The sequence below is a fragment of the Camponotus floridanus genome, unplaced genomic scaffold (genome assembly GCF_003227725.1).
Source record: "Camponotus floridanus strain SB8 unplaced genomic scaffold, Cflo_v7.5 scaffold32, whole genome shotgun sequence".
In the NCBI taxonomy this organism is placed as follows: Eukaryota; Metazoa; Arthropoda; class Insecta; order Hymenoptera; family Formicidae; genus Camponotus; species Camponotus floridanus.
Genome location: NW_020229459.1, coordinates 282,347 through 296,246, shown reverse-complemented (window position 1 = coordinate 296,246; position 13,900 = coordinate 282,347). Strand labels below are relative to the sequence as shown.

General features: G+C 34.2%; 1 protein-coding gene across 1 annotated transcript in view; it reads right to left on the bottom strand.

Moving 5' to 3' along the window:
- The window catches only part of LOC105250130 (retinal guanylyl cyclase 2), a 72,203-nt gene that overhangs the window by 20,013 nt on the left and 38,290 nt on the right, over window positions 1-13,900 (bottom strand). The window contains exons 5-8 of the mRNA XM_011256074.2: window positions 10,025-10,151; window positions 7,939-8,091; window positions 4,107-4,488; window positions 1,681-1,985 (exon numbers count right to left, since the gene is read on the bottom strand). Of these exons, the coding sequence (XP_011254376.1) occupies window positions 1,681-1,985; window positions 4,107-4,488; window positions 7,939-8,091; window positions 10,025-10,151 (967 nt within the window). The remainder of the gene's footprint in view (window positions 1-1,680; window positions 1,986-4,106; window positions 4,489-7,938; window positions 8,092-10,024; window positions 10,152-13,900) is intronic.

Sequence of the window (13,900 nt, the reverse complement as noted above, 5' to 3'; positions counted from 1 at the left end):
AGAAGACAGAAATTACTTTCATAATTATCAAGCTAATTCACTTTTCAGAGTTTATTCCATAATCTTCACTTTCTGCATATAACAAAATTAAAGCATCTTTCTGTTTCAACGAAACATTAAAATACTAGGAAATTAATTCAAAATTTTCAAGATGTAACTGAATTACCAGAATATTGCCTAGAATTAATTTACATTAAATATTATTTTTTTTTAATTAAAAATGATCCCCTTTCTTTTCAATTATTAAATTTCTAAATTCCATCAATTATCAGCGTGCAGATACGTAAATATCAAATCTTAATCTTAAGAAAAATATAACAAGAAGACAGAAATTACTTTCGTAATTATCAAGCTAATTCACTCTTGAGAATTGATTCCATAATTTTCACTTTCCGCATATAACAAAATTAAAGCATCTTTCTGTTTCAACGAAACATTAAAATACTAGGCAATTAATTCAAAATTTTCAAGGTGTAACTGAATTACCAGAATATTGCCTAGAATTAATTTACATTAAATATTATTTTTTAAATTAAAAATGATCCCCTTTCTTTTCAATTATTAAATTTATAATTTCCATTAATTATCAGCGCGCAGATACCTAAATATCAAATCTTAATCTTAAAAAAAATATAACAAGAAGACAGAAATTACTTTCATAATTATCAAGTTAATTCACTCTTGAGAATTGATTCCATAATTTTCACTTTCCGCATATAACAAAATTAAAGCATCTTTCTGTTTCAATGAAACATTAAAATACTAGGCAATTAATTCAAAATTTTCAAGGTGTAACTAAATTACCAGAATATTGCCTAGAATTAATTTACATTAAATATTATTTTTTTAAATTAAAAATGATCCCTTTTCTTTTCAATTATTAAATTTCTAATTTCCATACCAGCGCGCAGATAGCTAAATATCAAATCTTAATCTTAAGAAAAGTATAACAAAAAGACAGAAATTACTTTCATAATTATCAAGCTAATTCACTCTTCAGAGTTTATTCCACAATCTTCACTTTCTGCATATAACAAAATTAAAGCATCTTTCTGTTTCAATGAAACATTAAAATACTAGGCAATTAATTCAAAATTTTCAAGGTGTAACTGAATTACCAGAATATTGCCTAGAATTAATTTACATTAAATATTATTTTTTTTAATTAAAAATGATCCCCTTTCTTTTCAATTATTAAATTTCTAATTTCCATACCAGCGCGCAGATAGCTAAATATCAAATCTTAATCTTAAGAAAAGTATAACAAAAAGACAGAAATTACTTTCATAATTATCAAGCTAATTCACTCTTCAGAGTTTATTCCACAATCTTCACTTTCTGCATATAACAAAATTAAAGCATCTTTCTGTTTCAATGAAACATTAAAATACTAGGCAATTAATTCAAAATTTTTCAAGGTGTAACTGAATTACCAGAATATTGCCTAGAATTAATTTACATTAAATATTATTTTTTTTAATTAAAAATGATCTCCTTTCTTTTCAATTATTAAATTTCTAATTTCCATCAATTACCAGCGCGCAGATAGCTAAATATCAAATCTTAATCTCGAGAAAAGTACATAAAAAGTTTCCTGGTACCCTGGTTATTTACGCGATAAGATCATTATAGGACTACAAGAACAAAATATTGTCGTCGATAAATCTCCTGGGGACTCACCCGGACAATCGGCATCGTCGTCGCAGGACGACAGGTCGGACGACTCGAGGTTGTTGAGGAACGCCACCGCGCTTGGCGTCAGCTGCTGGACCATCTGTCGCTGATAGCCGTTGACAACCGCGAGGATCGGCTGCCAGCCGACGTCGGTGTTCCAGTCCAGCAGGGCGTACGTGTACATTTTGTTGTTGTGGGCGTCGAGGCTGCTGTTGTCGCGCGTCAACACGATCAGCGATTCGTTCAATCGATCGAGCAACGTCGGCGTCGCGTATCTCTGCGTGCCATTGAAGACCTTCCTCACGTCGTACCTGCGTCAACAAACTGTCTTTGCCTTTGCCTGTGCGAGACCCGTCCAGGCGACGACGCGGCGTCGCCGAGGACGATCCCCGAGAGTTAATCGCAGAACCGAATTACACGGATCGACGCCCGCGATTAATACGAGCCGATGATCCGACAAGCGCGATTTCTATCATAATTCGGGATCCAAGATGGAACTTTGCAATTATGCGACGTTATCTCGATCGAACGAGGGAAAAGCGCCTCTTCTCACCCTCGATTAAGGTCGACTAGCTTGGCCGATTCCTCGATAACGTATGCTTCGTTGAAGGATTGACTTTGGATATAAAATTGTTTCGTATTTTGCGAACAAATTAATCGGCAGTCTTGAACATTTCAGGATCGAGAAGGTAAACGTCTTTGACGAACTTTATTTCGGTCACGAGTACCTTTGAGTAAAAATTTAGAGTGCTTTTTAATACACGTGAACGTTATTTTTCCGCGCGATGCATGTTTGAGACAATCGACGTGCCTCACCGGGGCTATAAATACCGAGGTTATATATACTTCAAAGCTATCTAATCTTATTATGGCTCTTTATTCTTAAAGATGAAAGTCGATGTTTATTGGCTGATATTTTTTGCGAATATTCCGAGGATCTTTAGAAGCCTTTCTTAAAGGGATTTTCTACGCAGTTCCCGCTATTATAAATCTTGTAGTATTTATATCCTTCCTCATCGAGTGCGCGAAAAAAAAGCTACAAAGATATTCTAAAGCGGATGATTAATTATGTAATTTCGAGCGTTAATTAATTCACCAGGTCGACCACCGCTAGTCGGATTATTTTGCAGCAACCTGTTTGCAATTATAACATTTCTTGATTGCGATTGTCAAAAATAATTGAGATTAATTAATGGGTTAGCTTGATGGCGATGATCAATACATATTCATGATGCATTTTCATGAATATTTTCAGGATATATATGAAAGAAATTCCGACGGATAATCAAGCATCTTTTTCGCGATTACATTTATTAGATCGCGAACAATGGGTTTTATATTTATAAGATCTTGCGCATTAATATTAATCAAAATTCATATTTAAAAAAAAAAAAAAAAAAAAAAAAAAATAATCACTTAATCTTGATAACTCTTATCGATTATATTTTACGAAAGGCCTCAAATTTAAATATTTAAAAAAATTCTTCTCCTTTCTTTATAAAATTAATACAGTTAATTCTTATTAAACAAATTATACAGTTAATTCTTATTAAAAATAGAACGAGAAGGAAGAATACGACATTATAATAGTCTTGTTAACTCTAGATTTTGAGATAAAATATATTCAACCATTTTAATGAAATAAAATAAATATTTAATTTAGTCAGTTTTACGGGAGAATTTAATATTAAAACTTAAACAATGTTCCTCGACTAATTTCCATGTCTTTATTGGACTCTATTATTCTGACAGGAATAGATAAGACCTTTTCATGTAATGGTACTAATCGTGTAACTGATAGGATATTTGCATAGTTAATAAACTATTTTTTTTTCCTTTTCAACATTTTATGCTGAAAAAGAAGCAGCATGCAAAAATAATAATTATTTATATAATCTTCAGGCTCTCGTTATCATGGAAATGACAAAATGACCATACATTATTTCTCAAGCAGCCACAGAGATTCATTATTCATGAATTACAGTAAGTGTGTAAGGGATTCGTGTAGGTTTCCTTACAACCGAAATAATGATGATGTGCTGTCTTGATTAAAAAACTAATTACATGTTTCTCAGAAGAAAAAGTCGCTTCATATTTAACAAAAATTGTCGTAACATCTTGAAAACGAAATGTAAAACAAAGCAAAAATTTTTAAAAATAACAGTAGCTTCCCCAAAAACAGATTTGTTCAACAAATAAAATAAATAAATTAAACAATATAATTTTCTGTTTCAATCATGATACAAATCTAAATTCTTTGGACTCAGAAAATAATAAAATTAAATACTTCTCCAAAAAAAAGCTACATCAAAAATGAGAGCTAACAGAGAATTTCAAGTGTCCTATTCTTTTTGCTTATATAAAATTTAATAAAGAAAGACTATTTTGGATGCTTTGAAATATTTTCTTCGTTTATTAGCATAATTAATTACCTCTGATCGAGCGGTGCGACCGCGAGTAGATTCTCCATCGTGTTGCTGCTGAGATTCCTCGGTGGGAAGGAGCTTCGCGGGGCTTCCTCTATCTTGTGCACCCTCTTCTCATCGTTCTCCAGAGTCGCGTTCGGGCCGGCGCGAGTTACACTCGAGGTAGAAAAATTGGAAGACTGAGTAATCGCGGACTGGGCCAAGGTCGGATCGATGGTCGGGAGCGAGGCGGGCGGCGGGTTCTCGTCTCTCGGAAGGAAGAGGTCGATATCCTCCGTGTGGATCATTAGGATGACGGAGTTCTGGATGTGGTTTTGCCACGCGATGTTCAACTCGATCAGGACGCGGCTCGTCACCTCGTCGAGCAGCGGCAGGCAAAGCACCGTAGCTGGCGAGAAAAGAATCTTTGACTTGCGTGTTTAAATAACGCGAAAGATAGGGAGCTACAGGCGAGGGTGAATATATAAATGATCCGGATAGGGTAGTAATTAAATTATACAGGGTGGCCTCGAATGTTCCAGCCAAACTTTAGGAAGGAGATAGGAAATTTAATTCTGAACAAAAAATTTCCTATAAACATGGGTCGGAAAATGCTTCCTTAAGAAGTTATCGCTCAAAAACCTCTGATGAAGGAAGAGCAAAAGGTGAAAAGAAAATGAAATAGAAAGAAGATGAAGCTAAATAAATTTCTTGAAAAACTATTTATTTTTTACTATTACGTGCTATTACTAAAATAATAGTTTAAAAAAAAATTATTTTATTTTCATAAAAGAAAAAGATTTTTATTTTTTATTTTTATCGTTTTTTTCAAGAAATTTATTTAGTTTCATTTTCTTTTTATTTCATTTTCTTTTCACCTTTTGCTCTTCCTTCATCAGAGGGATTTTTTGAACGATAACTTCTTAAGGAAGCATTTTTCGACCCATGTTTATTGGAAATTTTTTGTTCAAAATTAAATAATTTCCTATAAGATATCAAAGTCTGGCTGGAACATTCGGGACCACTCTGTATATATAATTATTTTAACAATAAGTTGTTAAAATTTTTAAATATATAATATATATATATATATATGTATATATATTTATTATTTAATTATTCTAATCAATTATTTAATTAATTAATATATTCTTTATATAAAAATCAGATTTTTAGGGATTTATGATTTTATGATTTATGGAGAAATAAGTTGTTTCAATCTCTCTCCCAAGAGCTAAGTCTTTCGAGGGCTCTCTATTCAAAGGCGCATTATTTAGAAATTATACCTAAGTAAGTAAGCTTTACGGCAGTTTAGTCTTCTTAATGAACAAAACTTAATTTATTAACGCAAGTTTGTGCCACGTGTCTAGTCGAAAATCTCGACATTAAGGGATTAAATTGGCACTAAACGCTACATATTATATTGCTTATATAATCACGAAAATAACGCGTTTAATATCCATCTCTTTAATTGGGCAAAGCGACTTAATGAAACCCCTCGAAACGCCTTCTATGATTTGCTCATTTTTCATATGACTTTCGAGAAGGAAAATTGAATTCTGTGTCAAATAAATAAATGCCAATGGAAAAATTCTCAAGTTCAAAAGAAGAATTTAATTTCTTTGTCTGCGAAAAATCGTATTTGTCTCTGATATTCTCGCTGTGTGCTTGATACGAACGAGAGGAGGAAGGAGAGGTTGAGGACGGATTTAAGGGTTGAAAGAGCGCGCTTTCGAAGAAGAAAGGGGTAAGCTGCGGAAAATGATATATATCGGCTAACGACCGCCGAGTGACCAGTCGAGTGGCAATTAAACTTATAGCTCTTATACAATCTCATCTAAGCCGGAGTTTCGGAGGATCATCAAAGCCCGGGGGATTTTAATTAAAATGTTACATGAAATACCGGAGGCATAGCACACTGTGATGAGACTAATTAATATTAATTAACCGGAGACACACAGGCGCACTCTCTCCTTTGTGCAGCCCTAAAATGTACCTAGAGATGAAACAATTGGATCCCTTCGTTCGCAGGCAGAGTCATTATCATCGAGACCTTGTAGCTCTTGTATTTACAAGAAACGACGCAGTGTGCTCGGTAAATAATTGCCTCCAGATCCCCGCGATAGGTCCTTACTTGGCTACGCCGGCGAAACGTGACGCGGTTGCCTCATTCATTAAATTGAAATTAATTAAAGCGAACTCTCTGATTACATCGCATCTTATACCGAGGTGTACACTCGCTCGAGGTTTCTGAAAGGAGCCATGTCACTCTATTACATGATTCATTTCATAGGGATGCATTATTGGACGTAAATTGTCGTCAACTAGGATAAGTCGAGAAGTGGAGACACTTTTATTTTCCTGAAGAGCCGGCTGGCAACGCACTGAATTTCCTAGGATTTATCAAAGCTCCAAAGTGCATTTGTGTTTTCAGTTCGATTTGCGTTCGCTCGCTTTCATTGTGACTTTGTGTCAATTTAAAATGAATGCTCCCAACTGCATTGTCCAACTGCAGTAAAGAAAAAATGCCAGCAGTGATACATTTTCTTCACTCGGAGGAAGAAACCTGCGGAAACTATTCACAGAATACGGCAACAGAATAATGAGAGTTGTCTAAATCGTCGTTAAAAGGGGTTCAGACCTGTTTGATGCAATTGGACAACGAAACACTCGTTTAAAATTAATAAAATCATTACTAAAATTATTACACCAATAAAATTACAAACCACCACTCTGATCACACCTGGAGATTATGATAAGAGACATGGAAGAGTCAGTGTTGCCTGCTGAGGGAACTGAAAAAAAATCCCTTTTCTTCTCGACTCTAGCAAGGTGCTTGCTTTCGTCTGTTTTGGGTTAAGGCGCGACTCGCGACGGTCTGATGTCCTTTAAAATTTCAAGGAAGCTTCAATTCGCAACCCACGTAATCCGAGTGGTTCTCCCTTGTTCCTCATATATATTGCAATCGGGAAGAAATGGTTGCAGGCGAGTTTAAACCCGGCTGTTAAGCCCTTATACGGCCGGGACTTAGTCTTTACTCAGGACGAAAAGATTTAGGAGAAGACATCGTTAACTGGAACCCTCTATAAACACGTACCGCGTGTACGAGCAATCTCTGGGATTGCCTGTACTTTTATTCACCGGGAAATTTCGCTCTCTCGCTCTCGCAATTCCCATACGCAGAGCGAATAAAAGATTTATAAACAGCAGTAAATAGATTTCTGCTGAAATCCAATCCTCAAAGCGTGTAAACAGCAATAAGCTCGTCTGTATCGCGATACTGCTACGTTCTCTGCGCTTTATTTGTTTTCCGTATAAATATTAAGCAGATTAATTTGCTCCTTTTATTCGTCTCTTCTTTTTCATGGAGACGAGAGGAAAACGGACGCGTTTATTTTAATAACGGATGAGAATCTTTACGAGAAATTGATAATCTCAAATGATTAAATTTCTAAACGCGACTGTGAAAAATTGAAAGACCATTGATACTTTAATCTATTAGCGGAGGAAAGAATCGGCCCAGGGATTGATCGAATTAAAGTTCTGTGTGAAGTCGCGACCCGAAACGAAAGAAACGTAATTAAAGGCTCGAGTCCCTTTTGAAGTGCATCAAAAGCAGATCGCAGTCAAACCGCGAAGCGTCAGAATCGCACATAAATGCCGTCAATCACGAAATTACCAGGCAAAAGGACAAAAGGAACGCGCGGTCGCTCCTCCCTCTCTCCTTCCCGGAAGACGAGGCCATTTAATTTTGCCCCAAACCCGATAGTTTCGACAGTTTGGGGTGGATGTAAGCGCCGGATAATGCTCGTGAGTTTCCGTGTAATGGGATTAAATGCAGTAGCGCAGAAGTACTTACCTCGTCGGGAAACGCTGTTTACGGACTTGAGTATCCTGCGGATCTGCTCGAGGGTGGCGCGATGGGGTAGAATCAAGTGGTACCGCAGAATCACGCCGATCCTCCGAAACGTGCTGATCACGGCACGATCCAGGCTGGACCAGGGCTCGCGATCTGCGACAGCGATTGACAATCGAGAGTCCCTCGCATCGTGACATTAAAATTCAATGGCGCGCGACGCACTCGTGTTTCAATAGACGGGGAATCACAGAACGCGTCTCGCAGCCCATTATCGCGGCCCTTCCATATCGTTCGCGATTTCACGCTCGACGCTCTCGCAGCCGGGATTCAATTGTGTGTCGTCAGAAGCGAAAGGCTATGCGTAATTTTCCTGCGTAATAAACGTTGCGATGATAACGAGCTTTTTCGCACGCGTATCTCGATCGTGAATAGATCTCGTCTGATGGAGTCGATCGACGCACTGAGAAAAAATCCGGTTGCATTAATTAGAATTCTGGTAGATTCAATCAGGATGTCTGTTGGAAAATGGACGAACCAGAATTCTTGTAGAAATTACCAGATAAATCTGATTAATTTCTTCCTGTTAAATTTACCAAATTTTCGGGTTAATAATATTAAACTCGTCAGCACCAAGTCATCTAAAATTTTTTCCATCTAATCTCAAAAGTCTGTTTAATATTCTGAATACCAACAAGATTATTGGATAAATTTAATGAAGATTATTGAATAAATTATTTTAAATTCAGCGTCCTCCTTCTGGAATTACTGTTCGTAAGAAAAAAAATATGCTTTGGATTCAATGTTAATACTACTTCTTTATATACATTTCATGCACTGAGAAAAAAGTCTGGTTGCATTAATTAGAATTCTGGTAGATTGTTGGAAAATGGACGAACCAGAATTCTTGTAAAAATTACCAGATGAATCTGATTAATTTCTTCCTATTAAATTTACCAAATTTTCTGGCTAATAATACGAAACTCGCCAGCATCAAGTTGTCTAAAATTTTTTCTATTTAATCTCAAAAGTCTGTTTAATATTTTGGATTCCAACAAGACTATTGGATAAATTCAATCCAGATTATTAAAGAAATTATTTTAAATTCAGTTTGTTAGAAATTAAACTGAGAAACAGTGATGCAAGAAGAGGATGCAGCTCAAACACACGCAACCAGAGAGCTAGCATCCTCTTTCTGGCACTACTGTTCGTAAGAAAAAAAAATATGCTTTGGATTTAATGTTAATATTACTTCTTTATATTTCATGCACTGAGAAAAAATCTGGTTGCATTAATTAGAATTCTGGTAGATTCAACCAGTATGTCTGTTGGAAAATGGATAATGTTAATACTAGTTTTTTATATACATTTTATGGCAAATATTGAATACGAGTTAAGTTAAGAGCAAAGAAATTAATGTATTAAGAAATTTTACAGATTCAACCAGAAAATACTAACCAAATCCTTATAATAAAATCTATTAAACGTTCTGGTTATAAGAAATCGAGTCTTATCATGATAACTAAAAATGCTTGTTTGATTTAATCAAAATACCTTCAATCATATACGTCTTGTTGGTATAATCAAACGATTTTTCTCAGTGCGAACACGTAATTTCCTTCGTAAATCGCGAGTTAATAAATGTCGGAAAAATTTTAATCAACTGTCATCAAGTCTAGTTTTATCGAGAGTAAAGAATAAATTTGGCGAAATTTTATTTTGTTATGAGGAAGAAGCTGGAAGGAAATTGTCGTCACGTTTTCAGGGCGATACGTTTCTACTGCAAGTCATGAATTTCTCATCTCGGTAGAGGTTTTCTCTCTTTCAATTTCCATAAATTATATTTGCAAGAATAATATTCCAAAGGTAATTTATCTTCCAGTAAATAACACAGAGATTACTTTTTATTATCCTTCATATTGTGAAACTTTTACTTTAAAATCAAACAGGGAGTGAAAAAAACTTTGCATATTTCATTATTAAAACAAATATTAAAATGTAACGAGATCCATTTTATCCGTTTTTTCACCGCCTGTTTAATGGTAGAATATATAACATTTATTAGAATAATTATGATTCGAAAATTTACCTATGCCGATAATGGCCGCGGTCTTCCACTGCAAGTGCAGGAATATTTCCGCCACGGCATTAGCCATCGACGGCAATGACGGAGAAAGCCTGATGATCGACGATAGATCCTTCTCCTTTAAGTCTCTCTGGAACATGAGTGATGTTCTCAAATTTTAACGAGACGCTTTATTTTTGGTCCACCCGAAATCGATGCTATCCGAGAAGCAAAGGTCTTTGCAGAGAGAAATATTTGTAAAAATTATTATATTTATATTTCTTTTTTTTCCTTTTATTTTTTAATCGCATTTTTCAATAGTAAACAAAACTCGAAATATCGACTCTCTTCAATATTATCACTTTATATATTAAACACGATTGTTAACCGATCAAATCGATAAGTTTCCTCTTTGCTTTCATCTTTTAATTAAAAAATTACTTGTGAAAAGGTTAAATGTAACGGATAACGAATGACGTTACGGAATTTAATTCCGTTTTCGATCAAATCGAATCAACGAATATCTGAAAATGTACGTCAGATTTCGTGTGATACGATGACACGACTGTCATCGTGGGAAATTTTCGTGAAAGATCCATGAGCAGATAAAGACGAGGTGCTCGTAGAGCGACAGTCTCGCCCGAGCAAGTTGTACTTTATCGATGGCGAAATTTACGGGCGATTTTGGGGGAAATTTTACAAAGCTCTATATTTTAGGAGGACGTAAAACATATTATTATAGCTTGCCGTTCGAATCGGAAATGCGTAACTTATTCCGACATAACGGAAAATAAATATTCGTCGGATCCAACCCAAACTCGCTGCTAGGGTTGCACGAAATACCAAGATTAATCTTGATATCTCTTGAATTTCAAGACAAGATCAAGACAAGATTTTTTAATTAGCTATCAAGACAATACCAAGACTAATCTAAGACTGTCAAAATTATTAGTCTTGTCAAGATTATTGGTTCTCGAAAAAACTAAAATATTTATATTTGTAAGTGAAAAAGAATCACTATATACGAATTAAAAAAAATTTTATTCAATAAAAACATTTATATTGATAAATTTAAAAACATTTAATATTAATACAATATAACATTTTTATAAATTAGAAATCAAACTCGCAAATTTTAGACATTAAAGAGCATTTCACTCAGGAATTGATGCACATTAGTGCTTTTAAAGATTTACTTTGTAATCCGGCTCTATTTTTTGACATAGTCAGAGTTTCTATTGAGAAAAGTCTTTCTACTGGCACGGACGAGGCAGTTGAATTTAAAATGTCTCGAGCCATTTTTGACAATGTGGAATAAATATGAACCTGATTTTTTTATCACTCCAAAATATTTATATCTGCACATTCCCTTGCAGCCTGTAAATAGTTATTAATTTCTGTTTTCCATGAAACAGTAAATGTTTTTTTATGTAAATAGACGACATTTATATCGATTACGTAGTAATAATTATAATTAAAATATAATACGATAATAATTATTATTTCAAATTATATTACAAAAATTATGTTAAATATTATTTAAATAATTTTTTAATATTAGATAAAAAATTGTTAATAAAATCGAGACAAGACGAGATTTTTGCTACCAATATTCACTGAAGACCAAGATTTAAATTTTTGAAAATTTTCAATATCAATACAATATTTTTACGAATATTCTCTTGGGTCTTGTGCAACCCACTCGCTGCCCGAGAACCGGAATTAAAATTGGCCCTTTCGGTGGAAGCAATTGCGCGACCCGGATATTACGTTACTCGATATTTATTGCGCGTAATTATTTACGGGTAGGCAAACTTATTTCAATTCTGCCCACCGAAAAAGAAAAGGCCTGCCAAATAACGTCGCGCTACACTTTACGGCTTGCAATAAACGCGGAATTTTGCATGTTTGATATCGCGGTGTTTTCCCTCGTCCGCATTCGATGACGGTCTTCATCTTCCGCATCGGAGCGTGGTACATTTATTCAACGATGCAAATAATTTAACGCCGGATCAAAGCGCGACACCGATAATCTAGAAAAAATACCCATCGGATTCTGCATACGAGGCAATTTGCATTGATTAAATTTCTCCGAAGTAAAAAACAGAACATGCCCCGATAAAATGTTACTCGGACGTGATTCTCTCTATTTTACATTTATATAAATTAACATCGCGAATAATGATCGTCGAAATGCTGGAAATGTTTGGATAAATTATTTGGATCCGGATATTTGGATAAATTAATGATTCGAGTCAATAATAATCAGACGTACTTTTAGAAAACTTTTACTCTCGTAAAAATTTGTATTATTGCAATTTTTTCGTATTAAATAAGAAAATTGCAATGAAATATTCGTGACGAGTTGCGCAGAATTTTTATCTCCCGAAATATCGGAAACGTATCTTAATCGCAAACTATTATCGGTTCGACACCTCCAATAATTGTACGAACTGTCACGATCACGTGATGCGTAAACGTGACAATACTGACCAACGAACAGGTTTATTGCGAGCAATGGTTTATTCCAGAGATACGTGAGTTTCTCTGGAAACAGCTATTTGGATAAACTAGTGATTCAACTCAATAATGATCATACGTGCTCTCAGAGAGCTTTTTTTTTATTACTCCGACATAAAATTCTGTAAATCTTTATTATTACAATTTTCCTTTATTTTCGAAATTGCAACAAAATAGCCTTATTCGCGTCAAGTTCCATGAAAGCTTTTGTTCCTCGAAATAGCGGAAGTGTGTCTTAATTGCCAACTATCGTCGGTTCGACGCCTCCGATAATTGTACGAACTGTCACGACCACTACGGATAAATGTGATAACGCTTACCAACGAACGGGTCCACGTGAACCACGTTTATTCTCGGGAATTGGTCTAGAAACAACTATTTAGATAAACCAGTGGTTCAAATTAATAATCATCAGACGAGCTTTTAGAAAATTTCTCATCATTTTGACATGAAATTTTGTAAATTTTTATTAATATATTTTTTTTCACCAGACAAGGAAATTGCAATAGAACAGTCTTATTCGTGTCAAATTTTCTGAAATCTTTTGTTTCTCGAAATAGCGCAAATGTATCTTAATTGACAACTATCATGTCTAAATTGTATGAATCATGAAAAAAAGATAATAATACTCACTAGCGAACAAATCTATGCGAGCAATGTTTGCAATGGTTTATTCCCAAAATATGCAAGTTTGTCTAAAACCAGTTATTTGACTAAACTAGTGATTCGAATCAATAATAAATAGGACGCATTCTTTTTAGAAAATTTCTTATTATTTGGACATAAAATTTTGTAAATTTTATTTATTAATATAATTATATTCTTTATTAATATAATTTTTTTTCACTAGACAAGGAAATTGCAATGGAATTTTATTTGTCAAATTTTCTGGAATCTTTTGTTTCTCGAAATAGCGCAAATGTATCTTAATTGACAACTATCATGTCTAAATTGTACGAATCATGAAAAAAACATAATAACACTCACTAGCGAACAAATCTATGCAAGCAATGTTTGCAATGGTTTATTCCCAAAATATGCAAGTTTGTCTAAAACCAGTTATTTGGCTAAACTAGTGATTCGAATCAATAATAAATCGGACGCATTCTTTTTAGAAAATTTCTTATTATTTGGACATAAAATTTTGTAAATTTTATTTATTAATATAATTATATTCTTTATTAATATATATTTTTTCGCCAGACAAGGAAATTGCAATGAAAGTCTTATTCGTGTCAAATTTTCTGAAATCTTTTGCTTCTCGAAATAGCGCAAATGTATCTTAATTGACAACTATCATGTCTAAATTGTATGAATCATGAAAAAAAGATAATAATACTCACTAGCGAACAAATCTATGCGAGCAATGTTTGCAATGGT